The 18,148-nt window shown below is 35.1% G+C and overlaps 1 protein-coding gene across 2 annotated transcripts in view; it reads left to right on the top strand.

Annotated features, from left to right (window-relative positions):
• The window catches only part of LOC131049349 (uncharacterized), a 39,917-nt gene that overhangs the window by 9,188 nt on the left and 12,581 nt on the right, over positions 1-18,148 (top strand). Inside the window, exons 4-8 of one of the 2 annotated variants that reach the window (XM_057983396.2) lie at positions 6,518-6,684; positions 6,851-7,025; positions 9,209-9,270; positions 17,063-17,144; positions 17,999-18,056. In XM_057983396.2, coding sequence (XP_057839379.2) covers positions 6,518-6,684; positions 6,851-7,025; positions 9,209-9,270; positions 17,063-17,144; positions 17,999-18,056 — 544 coding nt within the window. The remainder of the gene's footprint in view (positions 1-6,517; positions 6,685-6,850; positions 7,026-9,208; positions 9,271-17,062; positions 17,145-17,998; positions 18,057-18,148) is intronic. The other variant, XM_057983397.2, reaches the window with a different exon arrangement.

Genomic DNA, 18,148 nt, shown 5'->3' with positions numbered 1-18,148 from the left:
TGAACCTTTATTGGGGGTTCCTTATCAATAGAAACTTCAACTTCCTTCTATTGGAGTTTGAACTCTGTTTCTCTCTTCCTTCAACTTTATTGTTTAGGCTTTGTTGGGGTTTCGTAGGTCATTAGGAACTCATCCCTTCTCTCCATTGTCATTAAAGTTAAGATCCTTGTTGAGAACTCAACACATATCCTTACTTGTCGAGGTAACAGGGGTAGTTATGAACTTGTGCTTTTTCCTTCGATCATCGGGGTTATGAACTTCGTTGACAACTCATTTCCTTACTTGTTGGCAATCATGCTCCAAAATGGAACTTGTCAAGAGTTGCATTAAAAGTTTACTTTAGTCTTCGTTGTCTCTTCATTAGTGATTGGGGGGTTTCAAAGGAACTTGAAACCTGTTGAGAGTTCTGATAGTGCCAATAATTCACTCATGCTTTGACTTGGAAAGTTCGAAGAAGAAACAACTAAGTCTTTTGGCAATTCCTCATGGAGGAGAAACCCAATAAAGTCTTCATCTTGTTAGTGCTTCCCATTCAAATGTGAACAAAAAGCTCTCCTCCACGTCAAAGGTTCTTAGGATATTAGGAACATTGTAGAAAAAGTGTGAAGTCATACTCAGAGCTTGAACTAGGACTAGGAGCCATTGGGGGGCTTGGAACCGACTAGGCCTTTGACCAAATAGTTTTTTGGAGCCTAAGCAAATAGGAACTCTTCGAAATGTGTTATTGATGAAAACTTTTCTTGTCTACACATTGATGTTGGAGCTTTTGGCAGGAAGCCAAACTTGTCGATGGTTCTCAAGGTTCCTAGAACTTGTCATTCTTCCAGCTTGTTCTTTGAGCCACCCATTTAGGCCCTCTATTGGATGAACACTTGGCCAAAATTCAATCAAAATTTCCTCCTACAACAATACACTAAAAATCAACACAAAAACAAGGCAAACAAGAACTAAAAATAGGAAATGTTTTATGGTGACATAGGATTGCTCGTGGACTCAAATGCCCCTGCATTAGACACATCAGGTAAGTGAAATCTTCCATGAGTTTGTAATTAGACACATCAGGTAAGTGAAATCTTCCATGAGTTTGTAATTCGTGAACATTTTGGCAAATTTGGAATGGAAATCCCATACCTAGCCAATTCCGCAGCTTTCATTGAAGACGCTTCATTTGTGGCTCTATCCTTACAATGGACAAGGAACTCCATACAGTTTTTCCTTTTCTCCTTTTTGCCACACAAGAACCAATCACTCTTTCAACTTGTTCAAATTTAATTTTAGGCAACTGATGAATCCATCTTGGTGCATCCTGCAAATCTAAGTGTGTATCCCTTTATGTGCTTGTCTCCCCGTCATGATATTTGTATAGATCAGTCATATTGAAAATGGGAGAAATATCTATGCCTATTGGAAGGTCAATTTCATAAGCATTGGATGAAAATTTCCTCAAGAATCTACAGGGGTTTATCTTCTTCCATTTCAGTTTATTATTTGTTCCTCGTGGGAACCTCTCCTTCTTCAAATGTGCCATAACCATATTACCTACCTGAAAATCTTGTTCTTTTTTGTGCATATCAGCACTCTTCTTGTATTTGTTAGCTCACTCTTCTCCAAATTCTCTCACTGCCCTATTCAACTTTTGAATATATTTAGCGAAATCTTTTGTTACAACACTCTTTCCACCTAAGTCTGCACTATCCATCAACTCGTCAACTCCTCTAGGGCTAAACCCATAGAAAACATAGAAAGTACTTCTCCTAACAATCCTATTGACTTAATTATTGTAGCTAAATTTTGCTCGAGCCAATGTCAAGAACCATTAGTTTGGTCTATTACTTACCAAACATCTCAATATATTTATTGAATTCCTATTTACAACTTAAGTTTGCCCATTAGTTTGGGGATGATAGGCTGAACTAAAACCCAATTTGGTACCCATCTTCTTCTACAGTGTATGCCAAAAATGGCCAACAAACTTAGTGTTCTCCGAGACAATACTTGTAGGCAAACCATGCAGCCTAACTACCTCCTTGAAAAACATGTTTTCTGTGTGGAAAACATGATTACTCTTTTGACATGGTATAATATGAACCATTTTTGAAAATCTGTCAACTATAACAAGGATTTAATTATTACCTCTTTTTGATTGAGGCAAACCCAAAATGAAGTCCATGCTGTTGTACTGCCATGGCCTCTTTGGTATTGGCAACGGTTGTTACAACCTTGTATTTTGTCTTCCTCCTTTTGCATGTTGGTAAACTTTGCACCCTTGTACTAGTCTTTTCACATTTGCACTCATGCCAGGCCAAAAATAACCTTCATTTAGCAATGCTATAGTACTATCCACACCAAAATGTGCACCCAGAACTCCACTATGCCTTTTTTTTTTCAGGTTTCCTTTCATAGATCTTTGTGGTTGCAAAATCGCTTCCCTTTGAACAATTAACCTTCCTTGGTAAAACACTCCAGCCAAAGAGTCCTATCCTTCTCCATTGGTTTCTCACACTGTGCTTTTCTTTTATCAAATTTCCTCTCGTTGATCTTTGTGCTTTTCTTTTATCCAATTTCCTCTCGTCGATCTTTGTGCTTATCTTTTATCCAATTTCCTCTCGTCGATCTTTGTAAAGTCTTTGGCTCTTTAGCATGTGTATGGATTCTAGATGCCAAGTGCTCCAAGTTGGATTCCAAGAGTCAGAAACTTTATGTTCATAGGGTACAGTGACAACCACAAGGCTTACCAGTTGATTGATGTAGACATCGATTGTCTTATCTTTAGTTGCGATGTCTTCTTTGCTGAAAAACGAGGACCTTTTCAACTTCCTTGTCTGAGCAAAATTTTGAGGATCAGCCTTTGAAGGCTTCTGATTTGGGTGTCCGTCTTCCATTTGGTTCACCTGATGGGAGGGATGATGCAGAATCTGAATTTGATGATGCGCTGCTTGAATTTCCTCCGGATGATGCTAATCTTCCACCTGTTCTAGATCCTGTTCAAGTTTTTTCCTCCTGCATCTAATGTTGGTTCTTCTGCTCCCCGACCTAAATGGTGGGCGAAGACCATCAGTGATCTTTGCCCCGATGAGCTCATTGAGGGTAGATATTCCAGAAATAAGAGCAAGCAGCAAAATACGTTCAACTTTGTTCTCATGGTAAACATTCACAATGTTTTTGAGCCCCAGACATATTCTAAAGCTAAAGGGATTCTTGAGTGGGAAAAGGCTATGGAAGCTGAAGACCAAAGTCTTTTGAAGAATAACACTTGGGTCCTTCTTGATCTTCCTCCAAGGAAGAAGCCCATTAGCTGCAAATGGGTGTATAAAGTTAAGTACAAAGCTGACGGAACTCTTGACAAGTACAAAGCTCGTCTTGTTGCTCGAGGGTTCTCACTGAAGGAAGGCATTGACTACGAGGGGACTTTTCCTCCTGCAACCAAGATGAGTACCATTCGGCTTGTCCTTGCCTTAGCAACTCAGTTTGGTTGGAAAGCCCATCAGATGGATGTTAAGAGTGCATTCCTCAACGGTGAGTTGCAGGAAGAGGTTTACATGACGCAACCTCTAGGGTTTAAGGTTGCTGGAAAAGAACATCAGGTGTATAGATTGGTGAAAGCACTTTATGGCCTGAAATAGGCTCCTCGGGCTTGGTACATAAAAATTGACAAGTTCCTCATAGGTAATGGCTTTTAGAGGAATCCATCTGATTCTAATTTATATGTCAAAAACACTGGTGGTGATATTCTTCTTGTTGTCTATGTTGATGGACTCATTATCATTGGTAGTCGACACTTTTGATCGATTAGATCAAACAGAGTTTGTGCCAATCCTTTGACATGACAGATTTGGGACTTCTGCACTATTGCTTAGGTTTAAGTATGGCAGACTGAAGGTAGTATCTTCATCTCTCAGTCAAAGTATGCCTGTAGTTTGCTGGATAAGTTTCGGATGCAAGACTACAAACCTTCATCTACACCTTTGGAGAAAGGGTTGAAGCTAACAACCAAATCTGATTCCCCTGTGGTAAATGAATCAACATTCAGGCAACTAGTGGGCAGTCTCATCTACCTTACTGCCACTAGGCCTAATCTCAGTTTTGCAGTGAGCTACATTTCATGCTTCATGATAGCCCCCAAGGCTGATTATTGGGTAGCAGCGAAGCATGTGTTGCGTTATGTGAAGGGCACTTCTAATTTTGGGCTTTTGTATAGCAGAAGTCACGATCCTAGACTCATTGGTTACATAGACTCAGATTGGGAAGCTTCTGTTGGTGACAAAAAATCAACTTCTGGGCATGTTTTCAGTTTGGGATCTGGTGTAGTCACATGGACTAGCAAGAAGCAGCAGGCAGTGGCACTTTCCTCGACAAAGCAGAATATTGAGGAACAATTAAGGTAGCATGTGAGGCAGTTTGGCTTCGAAGGATGCTTTCAGACATGCAAATGTCTCAAGCAGGTCCTACTCCCCTTTATTGTGACAATCAAGGGGTGCTCAAACTGGCCAAGTATTTCGTCATCCGAGAAACAAGCATGTTGAACTTCATTGGTACTACATTCAGACGCTGTTTGAAGACGGATCTGTTCAGTTCCTGTATGTTTCGACAACGGATCAGACTGCAGATATTTTCACCAAGTCTTTGAGCCTGGACAAGTTTGTAAAATTTAGGGGGCAACTTGGTGTAGTTGATAGATTGACCATTGAGGGAGGGTATTAGCATAATATCTTAATTATTTGTTATTAAGGGGTGCTCAAACTGGCCAAGAATTTGGTCATCCACAAGAGAAACAAGCGTGTTGAACTTCATTGGTACTACATTCAGAGGCTGTTTGAAGACGAATCCGTTCAGTTGCTGTATGTTTTGACGACGGATCAGACTGCAGATATTTTCACCAAGTCTTTGAGCTTGGACAAGTTTTTAAAATTTAGGGGGCAACTTGGTGTAGTTGATAGATTGACCATTAAGGAAGGGTATTAGCATAATATCTTAATTATTTGTTATTAATGGTCAATTATGTAATTTATTGTAAATATTAGTTAGTTTCTATTTTATGATTGTTTCTTTTTAGAAATATTCGTTTTGTAACTCTTTAAATGATCTTTCGATCATTCATTTAATTCATTCAATATTTTACCAATTACACCTATTCATTAGAATAATCCCAATAATTGTCACAATTTTTAGTTACAATGCTTTACCCCCCTTGAAAAAGTTTTTTTATATTAGATTAAAATGTATTTGTCTCATTTTTTACACGAAAAGGTAAATTATTTTCCATCTCCTTAACTACAAAATGCTAATTTTTCTTTTCATCTCCTTTATTACAAATTGTCAATTCTTTTCTTCTTTAAGTTGGGGTAAAAGTTGTATAATATATATGTATCATGTATGTTAAATGCTAAAGACTACAGTCTTTACTTCCTATTTCAATGGACAAGTCTTTAATTCATCGCTAAACTATGTTAACAGGTTTGTGTCCATCCAAATTTGAGGTGCATGTCTTTGTGAGGTTTCTTCTGAGACTAGTAACCAAAAATTATCCAGAGTGTAGTAACCAAAAATTATCCATAGAGTGTAACATACTTTGCATCCAGATCATACGAATTAAGATACTGCAGTGTATATCGCAAAGGATTATATTATGATCCATCTTATGGTTTACCAGAAGCATGGGTGGCAAGTGACAAGTTTCCGAAATTTTGTGTTTGGGAATTTGTGAAAATTAGGATTTTTGATAATTTAAACATAAAAGAAAAAAGGAAAATATTAGTTCACTGGCAAAGGAATCATAAGTATAAATGAGTAGAGATTGAATGCAAATTAGTAGTCTTGTAAAAGCATTTTTAGGCTCCTTTAAAATTAACTTAGAGCTAATTTTAAATCGTCTAATTTTTTTGGTCCTGTTTGTTTGAATGATGTTATGGAATCTACTGTAGGTCATACATAGTCATTGGTTGGCATAGGATTCATCTCTGATCCATCTCTTGAATGCATTCAATCTAAGAGGCACATCCTAAGAGAGTTCAACATAAATACAAAGCTCCAAAGAGGACTGTATCCGTATTCTGCATCTTATAAAGAATTGTCCTACAACCAGGAGTAGAACACACTCAAAACAAAATTATTATGGCATCATATCTGACGCAACTCATAATTTAGTAGGGTGTGATTCTGTGAGTAAGAAGGAAAATAAAATAAAAATTGTAATGTGTGCAATTTGTCAACGTAGGTCAATGGGGCTCAAAAGTACATTCTGGCTGCAATAGAACAGTGTTAGGGTAAGAAAGAACACCAGAACTCAAAAAGTGATGAAGACAAAAGATAAAACAGTTAAAACCTTCATAAGCACAAAAAGAGGTTTGAACACAAGCTTGGTGAATCTCTGCTATATAAAAGTCACCCTTAAACCTCTGAGCAAGACATGGCACTTACATTTCTATTTCTTTTTAGCTCAAATGCTTATGTGTTTCTTCTATTAATAGATATTGATTGTGATCTAAAACTTGTTACCCTCATCCCACTGGATTCACAGGTTTGTGATCCCAATAACCGCTGGTATCTAGCTGATAATGGAGCCCAACCAGGAGACGTTTTTTTGCTTACGGGTAGGGCCCTTAGTCATGCAACTGCAGGTCTCCGTCATGCTGCTTCATATAGAGTAATTCCTGATTTTCTTCCAGGTTCTGTAATGGGTGGAAGGTTAGTTAATTACATATTATATCTGTTTGTTTATGTTTATGGTTATAAAAGGTCCTTTCCATTCATCATTTATAGTTGTATGAAGGCTCTGTTTTTCTTGTGAGAGTCCCCAACTTCTTATATGAAACGCTAGAAGCTGAGCATTTCATTTTGGTGATCTGTATAGGACATCATTGGCTTTTAGGCTTATGCCACAGAACAATGCAATATTGGATTGCTCTCCAATATCAGATGCAGGTCATGTTATTCCCCAGAGCTATGGTCCAATCAGTGTAAGCCAATTTATGGATGATTTGTTGGCTGAGGAGGCTGGGATGAGCACTGGTTCAGATACCACTTTGGTAAGTTGCTTGTCAAACCTGGTAGTTTTTGTCAGAGACGTGCTTCTTTTTGTACTTCGTACTTTATTTAAATGATTTTGAGTTGAAAACAAATGAGGATTTGCCATGTATGATATATAATTGTATTTGGAATTTTTTACAGGCATAATTGGATTATCATTAACTTTCTACCAAATATTGTTGAAGTATCAATCTTTTAATCTATTTATCTTTTATTTATGGAGCTCAAGGCTGAGCATTATATCATTAAATTGATTGCATATATAGTACACCTGCTTCATCAAAGATAATAATCAGATAATGGTTTTGCCTTAATTTGCTAGCTATACCAAGGATCCAAAAGAATTATCATTTTTATTATGTATAATAAAACCTGTTATAAACCATGATTTAGGAATGGGTGAACATATGTTATGGAGAGACCTTTGCCCTCAACTTTGAGGGCTTGTGAGTGGGGCCTTTGACCTAAAGATGTAAAAATTTAGAGAAATTTTGGAAATACTATTTTCAAAGATAAGGCATAGTCAGTTTCTTATAAAGAGTTCTTAATGGTCAAGACTGATTTTAAGCAACTCTTGAGCACACAACATTTCTCTCTTGTTTGCCTTGATGCACCATTTTGGGATGGGTGGGGCATATAATATGGGGATGGGTATTAGAGGCATATGAGGAGACCTTTGCCTCAATTTGAGTATGCTTCTTTATAGTGGATCTTAATTTGGGTTCTGGAATCCTAACTCCTAAGTCAACATTAAGGGGCATATTAGTTATAACATTTGTGCACCTTATTTATTCCAAGTTTACCTTATTATAACTAGGTTGCAATATTCTACTTCGTTTGAATTATGTAAATAATTAAATTGTAAATGGGGACAATTCATAATATCCATCTCATGTAGTATAACTATAAGTTAGTCCTCGTTGGCTTGCCAGTCAATAACACCTAGGGCACTCTCTAATTAAAGTCAATGTCATATAGACAATTGAGCTCACTAGAGTCATCTTGTGGGTTATCTCACAATCACCTTCAATAAATAAGATTAAACCTTAGTCGGATTTAGTCAGTATTCAGTGAGGATTTCATCTCACTTGGTCTTTTAAAAGGCCCCCATGTAATTCAATTTGAAGGTTGAATCATAATATTAGGAGAATTTTTTTTGTGTTTATATTTCAATTGCCATTTTGTTATATTGTTAAATGATTCAAGGATCTGTTTGGGTGGGTTTTATTTGCCCATGGGTTCCAAGGGTGAAGTCAATTGCTGAATTCAACACATGAAACCCTCTGTAAAATAATTTATTTTTGTTTTATCATAAAGCAATGTAAACTATCTATTAGCCTTTACATAGATTCATATGCTCAACTTCATTAAATAAACTAAACTTCATCTCTTTAATTTGTATAACTCAGAGATGAGGTAAGAGTATTCCTAAATTGCAACTAACATGCATTAAAGCAATTGAATTGTGAATTAATCTTCTCTATAGCTAGAGAGGATAAGTTCATTACGAAGTATGAATTTATCATGTAAAACAATCTGATTTAAGTGCAGAACGCAACTTCTTCCTTCAATCTATTTTTATTTATCTTAAAATAACTTTATCATTAATTATCAGTCCATTTGCATTTAACAGATAGAGATTTGTTCTTATTCTATTTACAGAGTGATTTTGGGCTTATTACAAGTAATAAGTTGTACCATTATTTTGTTACTTTAAGACCCTAGAATGTGTAAGCAATAATGATTTGAGCTGTCTTATTTTTGAAATTTGACAAAATAATTACATAATTTATTCATATATATATTTTTTGGTATATCAACCTCCCCACTATGCAATTTCACACTATTTTCAATGTACTGCTTGATGATGCTTCAAATCTTCGAATGTGAAAATTCAACTTGTACCTAAATTAAAAATTTTGGTATTTTGAAAGTGTTTTCAAGGATGACATATGCATGTTGATTAGAGTTTGATTGAAAGTACTTTATGGGGTGCAGTTTTATTACTGGAAATCTTTTGCAGATTTTTTTCCAGTGTCACATGGTTTGGCTTGATGGTGCTATTTAGTTAACTCATCACGTTGCATAGAGCTGTCTGGTGCTTGGTGCTTTTAGTCAAGTAAACTACCATGATTGTTCTGAAATTTTTTGTTGTTGGAATTTGTTGCTTCTTGTATTGTAGGAAACCAGAAGAAATCAAAATCAGGAACCATCACTTCGGTCTGTTTTATCAGATCCTTTATCGTAAGTACTCTACTTTGTAAGGAAGCAATTTTATTTCTACAGAACATCTGCGTTTATGGTCAAACATAACTGTCTTATATATCATGGCTATGCTTATTGTTTTTACAAATCCATTTTGTAAATTTCTTGATAATAAAAATTACCCTACTACTGTTAGTCAACCAGGTTTGATATGATACAGACATGAGAATATAATTATTAATTTATTACACTCCTCTCTAGATATGAACACTTGATCTGGAGAACGATATAGCTAAAGAGAAGTTGAGTACTAGACAAGTGGAATGGAAGGGTTTGGATATTAGCTGCCCTTCACTGGGCACCTGGTCCTATCAGCCACACCCACATGAGCACTGACAGACACTAGACAAATCAGATAAGAACTTGCAACCATTTTCATGGCCAATTCAAGTATGCATTATGGAAGGAAAAACAACAAAATACTATTTTGTTTATCAAGATTCAGATACATTCCTGCCTTAAAGGCACATAATCGAGCCACAGGAACTTACAAATGATCACTCACAACTTGTGTTTCAGAATTTAGATTACAACTTCAGTTATAAGCACTCAGCCAGCATATGGAAGTCACAAAATTCAGGAATTTCTTTTCTTTTCTGCCTAGACAGTCCTATGCAGTCAGCAAACAAGTAATCCTCAGCCTTCCATGGTACCTGTTCCTTGTACCAGCACCTTTATCGGCAATATCACTGAATTAGCCTTAACTTGCCCTAGCAAGTCATTCAGCATTACACTCTCTGCTCCTAAGTATCAGGCATCAAAATGGGATCTATCTCAGCAAAAGACATGGCTTCTAGCTCCACGACCACCAACTGACCATCTCTTCTTATATTCATGTATTTAATTTATTTTGTAGAGGTTTCAGCAGATGGAACTGTTGCCAGATGTGATGAGACAGGATGCTACCAGTGACATTAAGGCCGAGCAAGAATAGTCATTGTTGGTAAAAGGTATGTCTGTTAGGACTGCTAGTCAGGAAGTAACAGTCAAGCATGAGGTGTCTATTAATAACTCTCATGATTTGTGTGAGGTCGCTCAATATGGGGAAATAAATGCTTGGCAGAGGTTTTAATATACAAGCATTGATGACTAGGAATGGATATATTGCCAAGAATAGGAGACTCTAGCACTTAAGAAAATGTAACACCAGTCAACAGCAATCACCTGTCAAAAAGTGCATAAGGAAAACAGTCAAACAGTAATTACTGTGATAGTTAACAATTAACACTGAATGCTGCTCTCATTTTGTAACTCGTCTGTTAGCCAGAACAAGCACGCCCAGTATAATAGGAATCATAAATAATAGGCTCTGCCATCTCATTTGAGCTCATCCGGCAGTAAGGAAGGAAAATCACTGGTTATGTGGGCCCAGCCAGAAGATTAAAATGTGTCAAGGAATAAATCAAAGGCCATCTCCACACAAGACCAAACAAAGAAAGCATAGGGGGGTCCTTTTCAGATTGAATGAGTCTCAGCCAAGAGCTTTCCAAGAATAGTACTTAAGTAAACAACCAATTATAGTCAAATTTGCCAAGAAAATTATCTAAACTAGGAAATTACCATCTTAGCCACAAAATAATGCGGTTCTTATGAAATTCAAATAAACCATTCTTTTAGAATAACACCAATGAATTGTCAAAACCAAAGAAGCTTGAAACTGGAGATGATTTACCAATTGCCATGTGGACTGGAAAAATTATAGTCAACGCTAACTGCCAAAAGAATGGAATAGATGATTAAATTGTGTAAGAAATAATAATTGTGCTATCCACCATATGCTGTTGAGATTGAGAAATGGTTCTTGAAGCAATAACCTTGAAAAGACACACTGAGAAGAAAATAGTTGGTGACACCAAAATTAGAGTAAAAACCAAAATTCAATGGCCGCTGATTTTTGGTGGCTGACATGGATGCTCTTTCATCAAACAGCACCACCTATAGTGTGAATAGATAGAAACTCATTATCACTTGGATTTAATAGCCTATCATTGAATTTTAGAGGATATGGCATTATTATTTGGTAGGATGAAAGATGCGATAACCCTCTTCTCTTTTTTCTTTCTAGACTATGGGTTTGCATTACCCATGTAAATGATGTTGTATAGGTTGTGAACACAGTCTTTGGTAGAGTTTGAACAATAAAGCTATCAATGCAACTTCTAATGGTTTGTATATTGGGGTAGGAAACTTGCATTTACAATGCTCATCAAGCTATTAGCCTCCCCTAAGTTCCCAGGATAAAGAAAATAGGGGACATGGAAGACCATTTTTTAGGGGGATGACTAAAAAAATAGTATTTTTAAAAAATATAAAGAAACATGCATATGATAGCATTGAAGGCATTCATCATAGACATTATAGAACCCTGATGCATAACATTAGACTTGATTTTAGATTTCATATGAGATTCAACAAACAATTAACAAAATTTAATTGCTTTCATTGTCAATGTGCATGTTATTATAATAAAAATTACAACAAAATTCCTGAAGGCTGCAAGTTTCATCTACTAATTGGAATTTGGTAAACTGCATCAAAAGTGGAGTTGAGTCCAAGTCATTGCCACTATGAGGGGCTGCCTCATCCACTGAAACCACTACCAATCTTCTTTGCTTTCTCCCCATCCTTGTATGGCATCTTGGTGATGCATCATACATTGTCTTCTCGCCGCTTCTCTTTCCATCTCTTATTTTTCACAAGATGGAAAAATGTCAAAATGAGTATGTTTTTTGTTTTTAGTTGTTATTGGGGCTGTTTTAGGTTCAGGGTTGGTTTAAAGGGTGTTTGAGCATAAAACTACCTAGGGATGTTTCCTACCCGTTCTCACATCCTTCAAAAAATCCCCTACAGTGGATAGGCTCAAATTAGGTAGGGGATGTGTCCCAGGGGAGCAAAGATAATCAGACAACTGTAAAAATCAGTTCTCACTATTTACTTAAATGAAAAATCATATCAACCTATTGCAATGTTTTCTTGAATGTGTTACATGCCCTAACTAATTCTATCAGTTAACATATTTATGTGTTTTATCTCTTGGACTTCCTCAAGGGTATCTACCTTTTTGATGAGGTTATATGTGGTTTGTGCATGGCATATCAATATTCAATATGCTATATAAAAACATAATTTGTCATGCAATGCATGTGAGTTCTATTTAGCAGAGTTACAAATTCTCTAAAATGTCAAGATTCAATATGCTAAAATGCACTTACAATTATTGATATATTGGTCATGGATTTTTGTCGTTCGACTATGCCATAGATACATCAATATTTACTTTTAACTTTTAAGCTTGATTGTCCCAATATTTATAGATCTTGTAAATAAGATTTTTTCTGATATATTCATCTTCATCGCTACTATTATTTCATTCTACAACGAATTATTTCATTATAGTCTAATTTTATTGCAAATCATGTTTTTGACCAGAGTTACCCGGGGACGTGTCCCCGACCTGAAAACCCCCGTCCGCGTCCTGGGGATGTTTTGGGGACTTGGGGATGGCCAGGGGACGTTTCCCCCTGTCCCCAAATTGCCCTATTTTTTGAGGGGTCGTCTGTACGTCCCGGGGATGGCTGGGGACGGCTGGGACGTCCCCAATCCGTCCCGGGGACGACCAGACGTCCCCCATTCTAAGTAAGGCCTTAAAAAATATTAAAAAAATTAAAAAAGTTGTATTTTCAATTTTTTATTTAAATTTTCTAATATAGGCCCCCTATTAATTCAAATTGTTATTAAAAATTAAAAAAATTAAAAGATAACATTAATTAAATTTTAATAACAAGGGGCGATGCCCCTTTGACCCCACCTTGGGGGTGCTGCCCCCAAACCCCCGTTGAAAAATATGGGGGGAAACTGCGTCGATAGAAGTAGGAAAAATTTAACCTCCGAGTCTATTGATATGCACATTGACAATGTGAATGAATTGAAATTCTGATTTATGAATGCATAATTGCATATTGCCTATTGAGTATTAACAATGTTGTATGTTCAGAATTTACATTCTAAAATGTTTTCAACTTTTCATAGTATCATACACATGCTATATCCATGTTTTATTGTTTTCATATGAATATAATGTATGTATGCATGCTTTATCCATGTTTTCATATGAACATTTAGAATTTTGAAATTTTCCTATATTTTATATAGCCGTCCCCGTTGCCGTCCCCCGCCGTCCCCAAATTTGGCAAAAAAATTTGCCGTCCCCTGCCGTCCCGTCCCCGTCCCGGAAACTCGGGGTAACTTTGTGTTTTTCTCGTTTCCCAAAAATTTTCATTAAATAGTTGCAACTTTTGTGCCTGTCTCAATTTTTTTTTGTCTTGCATGGTCTTGTCTAAATTCTCTTGCTCTTATATTTTGCTCTTATCTAGAACCTAAGTCAACATTTGGCGAATTTCATGGTTGAAGTTCGAATTTTGCCGAAATTAAAATATTTATTAAAAATTCGTTAAAGTTCGGCCATTAATTCGTATGGAAAATCATCATTCTGTTTCTTGCGAGGCAAGTGTATTTTGTGGAGATGCGACTCTGCAGACTGCAGCTTACATACCATTCTCTGTTGCCGCCGCCGCCGCCGCCATGTCCAAGAGAGCTGATTCTGCAATTTACATACCGCTCCCGAACTCCTCTGTTGCCGCTGTGTCATAACAGGCGATTATTTCTGCCATGTCCAAACAGACGATTAAATATTCTGCTGTTTATTCATTTGGTTATATTATAGGTTTTAACTTATTAAGAATTCGATATAGTTTATAATATTATTAATATATTTTTTTATAAAATTTATAAACTATAAATCAAATTTATTAAAACACTAATATATTAAATTTTTAAGAATATTATTATCTAAATTTTACAATGTTATAGTTAATTGATAGTTATATTAAATTAAACTATATTAGATTTATTTCATTAAATTTTATAAACATTGTATGCTAAATGATTTACTTCTAAAAGTCTTAAAGGATGCATTTTTAGTATTTAGTAATAGATTGAAAATTACTATTTCCAAATTACAATTTTATTTTATCTAGTTGTTAAAAATTGATATATTTATTATAATTAAATTTATATTATATTTTAATAAATTAAATTATATTTTATTAAATTAAATTTTATAAACATATATGTTAAAATAATATAATTATAGAATTGTTATATGATGCATTTTTAGTATTTAATAATAGATTAAAAAAATACTATTTCTGAATTGCAATTTTTACTTTATTTAGTTGTTAGAAAATGAAAATTTATTATAATTAAATTTAATATTATTTACTTTATTTTATATTTTTTATTATCATTTAATAAATTAAAATATTATATTAGAATAATCAATTTAGATTTTAAGCTAAAACTCAACAAATGTAAAATAAATAAAATTATATAAGGTGAATTTAATCTGAATTTTTTTCCTAATTTTTACCCTTGCCGAATTTCATCCGAATATTATGGTTGCCGAACTTGAATTCGAATTCAAACTTTGTGACTTGGTGACTAGACCTATTGTACAGGCTATTTTATTTATGTCTTGTGTTACACAAATTTGGTACTCGTTTGGGTTTCGGATGGCCTAGTGTTCGGCCTGGTCACCATAGAACCCTTGTGGGTCTGTTGGGCCACATGTAGTGCAAATCCCACATAAAGTTTTATCATAGAGGAGATATCTGAACATAGAGGCATTGAATATTAGCTTTTGTTGCAGAGTTTTTCATAGAGTTTGATAGAAACCCTTGAAACTCTTTGAAATGAATCTATAGTTATACTATTCAGCTCAGCTACTTGGGTGAGCTGCCCATCTTCTCTAGTGTTTGGCCATTGTCTTGCCTCTCTTCACATGTTACACAAATTACATCTTGAAATGATATTCCATGGCATTAGGGTCAGCCCTTGACTTGTTTATTATTATATAAGCTTTAATATTATAAAAGTTGTTATTTTATATATAACATCAGAATGCTTTTATGGATTAATGTAAGGTAACAAATAAAGGTAACCAATCAAACTCAATCCATCAAGTTATTTATATTATTAATATATATCAAACTATGAGTAATTTTAATATATGAGTAATTTTATTAATATATGTAGGGCCATACATAGCCGCAGCAAAGATCCGCCGTATTGCAAACCTAAACTTCAAACCCATATCTGAACTGGCAACTTAGATCTAGACCATATGTTTTCCAATTTAGAAGCACTCCATCGCCCATAGCCAATTCAAAGTCTCATGATTCTTTCTGTTCTCTTGAAAATTTGAAATTCTTAGCAGAGAAGACTGCCTACCTTTTCAATTGTAGATGTTGCCAGATTTCTTTTGCTCTGGTTCTACTTTTCCTTGAGTGTTTGTAGATGACTTTCCAACTGGAAAATTAGTCAATTTTAACTTTGGTCTCTCCTTCTAGTCTAGTCATATGTGATTGGTAAATATTGTATGATGAATTGCTTGCTTTCGTTCCTCTCCCATTTGTACGACATAACAAATCATGGGTGCGCCACTAGTGATGACAAAAAGCATGATCTCTTAACTAGAAACAACTGGTCTGCAGAATGATTGAACGTGTTAGGATTTTTTGCAAGAGTTTCAGGAATAATTTAATACAGAAACACAAATTGGTTGACAAGTTCGATTCTATAAGCTTCTACTTCATTGCTATGGTATCTTGGAGTCTTCGACATTATTGTGACTCCTAGTCATTAATAGGTTTGAAAGCTCTGCAACAGTGGCCTGCGAGGCTTCCCAGATAGAGATTTTTTCATATATGAAATAATTTGTTTGCTTCATAGCTTTTTGTCAAATACTGCAGTGATATTAACTACGGGTCTAATAGAACCTACACATGAAACTCTATTAACATATTATAGCGAGCTGTTACTGTCAAAATACATGTCCAATGTTGTGAAAATTGTTGCACGGTTGTGTGGGAGTTTTCTTTCACTCATATCCTGTGTTTACTGCTAATTAAAAGGTCAAAATGATGCATATTATGGTTTTATTTTTTTGTTTTTAATTTTTATACTCTTTCGGTGTAGATGGCTGTTTTTTAGGGTTTTTGAATTGGGAGCTTGGACAGGCATCTCCTACAACTGGGGACGTCTCCGTACCTGTACTAGAGATGGGAGATGCATCTCCCTGGAACTCTAGTATGGAGGAATTTAGAGTCCAGAGGAATGGTTGAATATACCTACTTTATAATATTATATATATCTTTTTTTGTGTTGAGAAATATAAAGTTATGGAAGGTTTGGAAATATAGGTACATTGGTAGAATGGCCGTAACTTCAGGCAAGGACATGACTATTAATGATTAATTAATAATTTTCATTACAAAATGTCATTTAATTTTCAAAGCTAGCTTGAATAATTTTAATCCACATTGCAAATTTTAACTGCTCTTGGTTTGTACCTTTTGTTGTGTATACATTTCTTTAGTGCTTACTGTTTAGTTATTTTTCATAATCTATGAGCTTCTCTATATGAGTGTGGTTTTTGAGCCCCATTAAACTCATTTTTAGACATCTCTGGGCATTAGTATAACATTTACGATTTTTTCTTGAAAATATGATATCATAGTGTGAGTTTTGTAAGTATACTAATAGTACATAATAGATTAATGTTGTGGCAAAGCACATATGTTGGTTTATGCATTCCACAAATGTTTGTTCTTCTTGTAATTGCTTCACCTATTTGAAGGACCAAAACTGTTTATTTTAGGTGATTTTTTTAGCAGTTTGATTGATTGGCTGTTATAATTTGTGAATTGGTCAGGGGTAACTATCTTGAGGATGCCTTTGTTGCACGATGTGGGCACTCATTTGGTGGTGCCATGCTGAGAAAAGTTTATGAAACAGTAAGTGAAACACTCTATTGCAATGTGCTACATTGAAGCTGTTTTATGGATGAAGTTGTTAAGATGTTTGATTGAAATGTTTGTGCATTGCTTTTATGACATTGTTTCAGAATATTAGTGATAGTTATTACTTCGAATGTTTGTAACTAATCTTGTTTCAAGTCAAATTCATGAAGTGTAAGGGTATTTAATTTCCCCTGATATCAAAACCTCTTGGATCCAAGAGTAATTGCTAGAAGTGCTGATAATACCATCCATTAGTTATTTACCAAGTAATTAACTTTGAATATTTATGTATATCTCCCCGGTCAGGAAAATGGCTATTGAAATTGAGATATATTTGACTGACTAAAACAAAGCAATCATATGCACTGTTTAAAAAAATCGTAGCATGTCTCTGGGCAATCTAATATATAAGCTCACACTGTTCATTAGATATACAACAATCTGTTGTTGTCCTGCATTATTAATTGATATGAATCATTTAGTTGTTAAAACAGTAATTGGAGTCGATATGGACAAAAATCACAAGGTCAAAATTTAAAACTAGCTTAAGCAGAAACAATCTTAAGCCTTATACTAATCATTATGCAAGTCATACATTTTTATCATACATTGGGTTGTCATTGAAGGTTCTCTTTGTGCAGAATAGCACAATGTTTTAAACATCTTTATGGTATTATATGCAAAATGAAAGTTGATTTTGATAGTATTTATTTGATAAGATAATTTATCTGAGGAAAATGATCATTTGTTGGTATCGTATGTTCTTATCTCTTTTGTAGTTGATCTGTAATATTACCAGTGTCTTTTTGAAAAGGAGTAACATGTAGTAATAAATGTTCTGCTTACAGTCAAGATGTATCACATGTGGGACAGAAGTTGAGGTGGCATCAATGGTTCCTAATCATGGTAAGTGGATGCAACTCTGCAGTTAGAAATCGATGGCCCACTGAAATGACTTTCAAAAGAATTATGGTTGTAATTTTCTGTAGCTTATGTAA

This window comes from Cryptomeria japonica, chromosome 6 (assembly GCF_030272615.1).
Source record: "Cryptomeria japonica chromosome 6, Sugi_1.0, whole genome shotgun sequence".
NCBI classification, from domain to species: domain Eukaryota; kingdom Viridiplantae; phylum Streptophyta; class Pinopsida; order Cupressales; family Cupressaceae; genus Cryptomeria; species Cryptomeria japonica.
The sequence above is the reverse complement of the archived record's forward strand: the minus strand, read 5'-3'. Positions and strand labels throughout refer to the sequence as shown.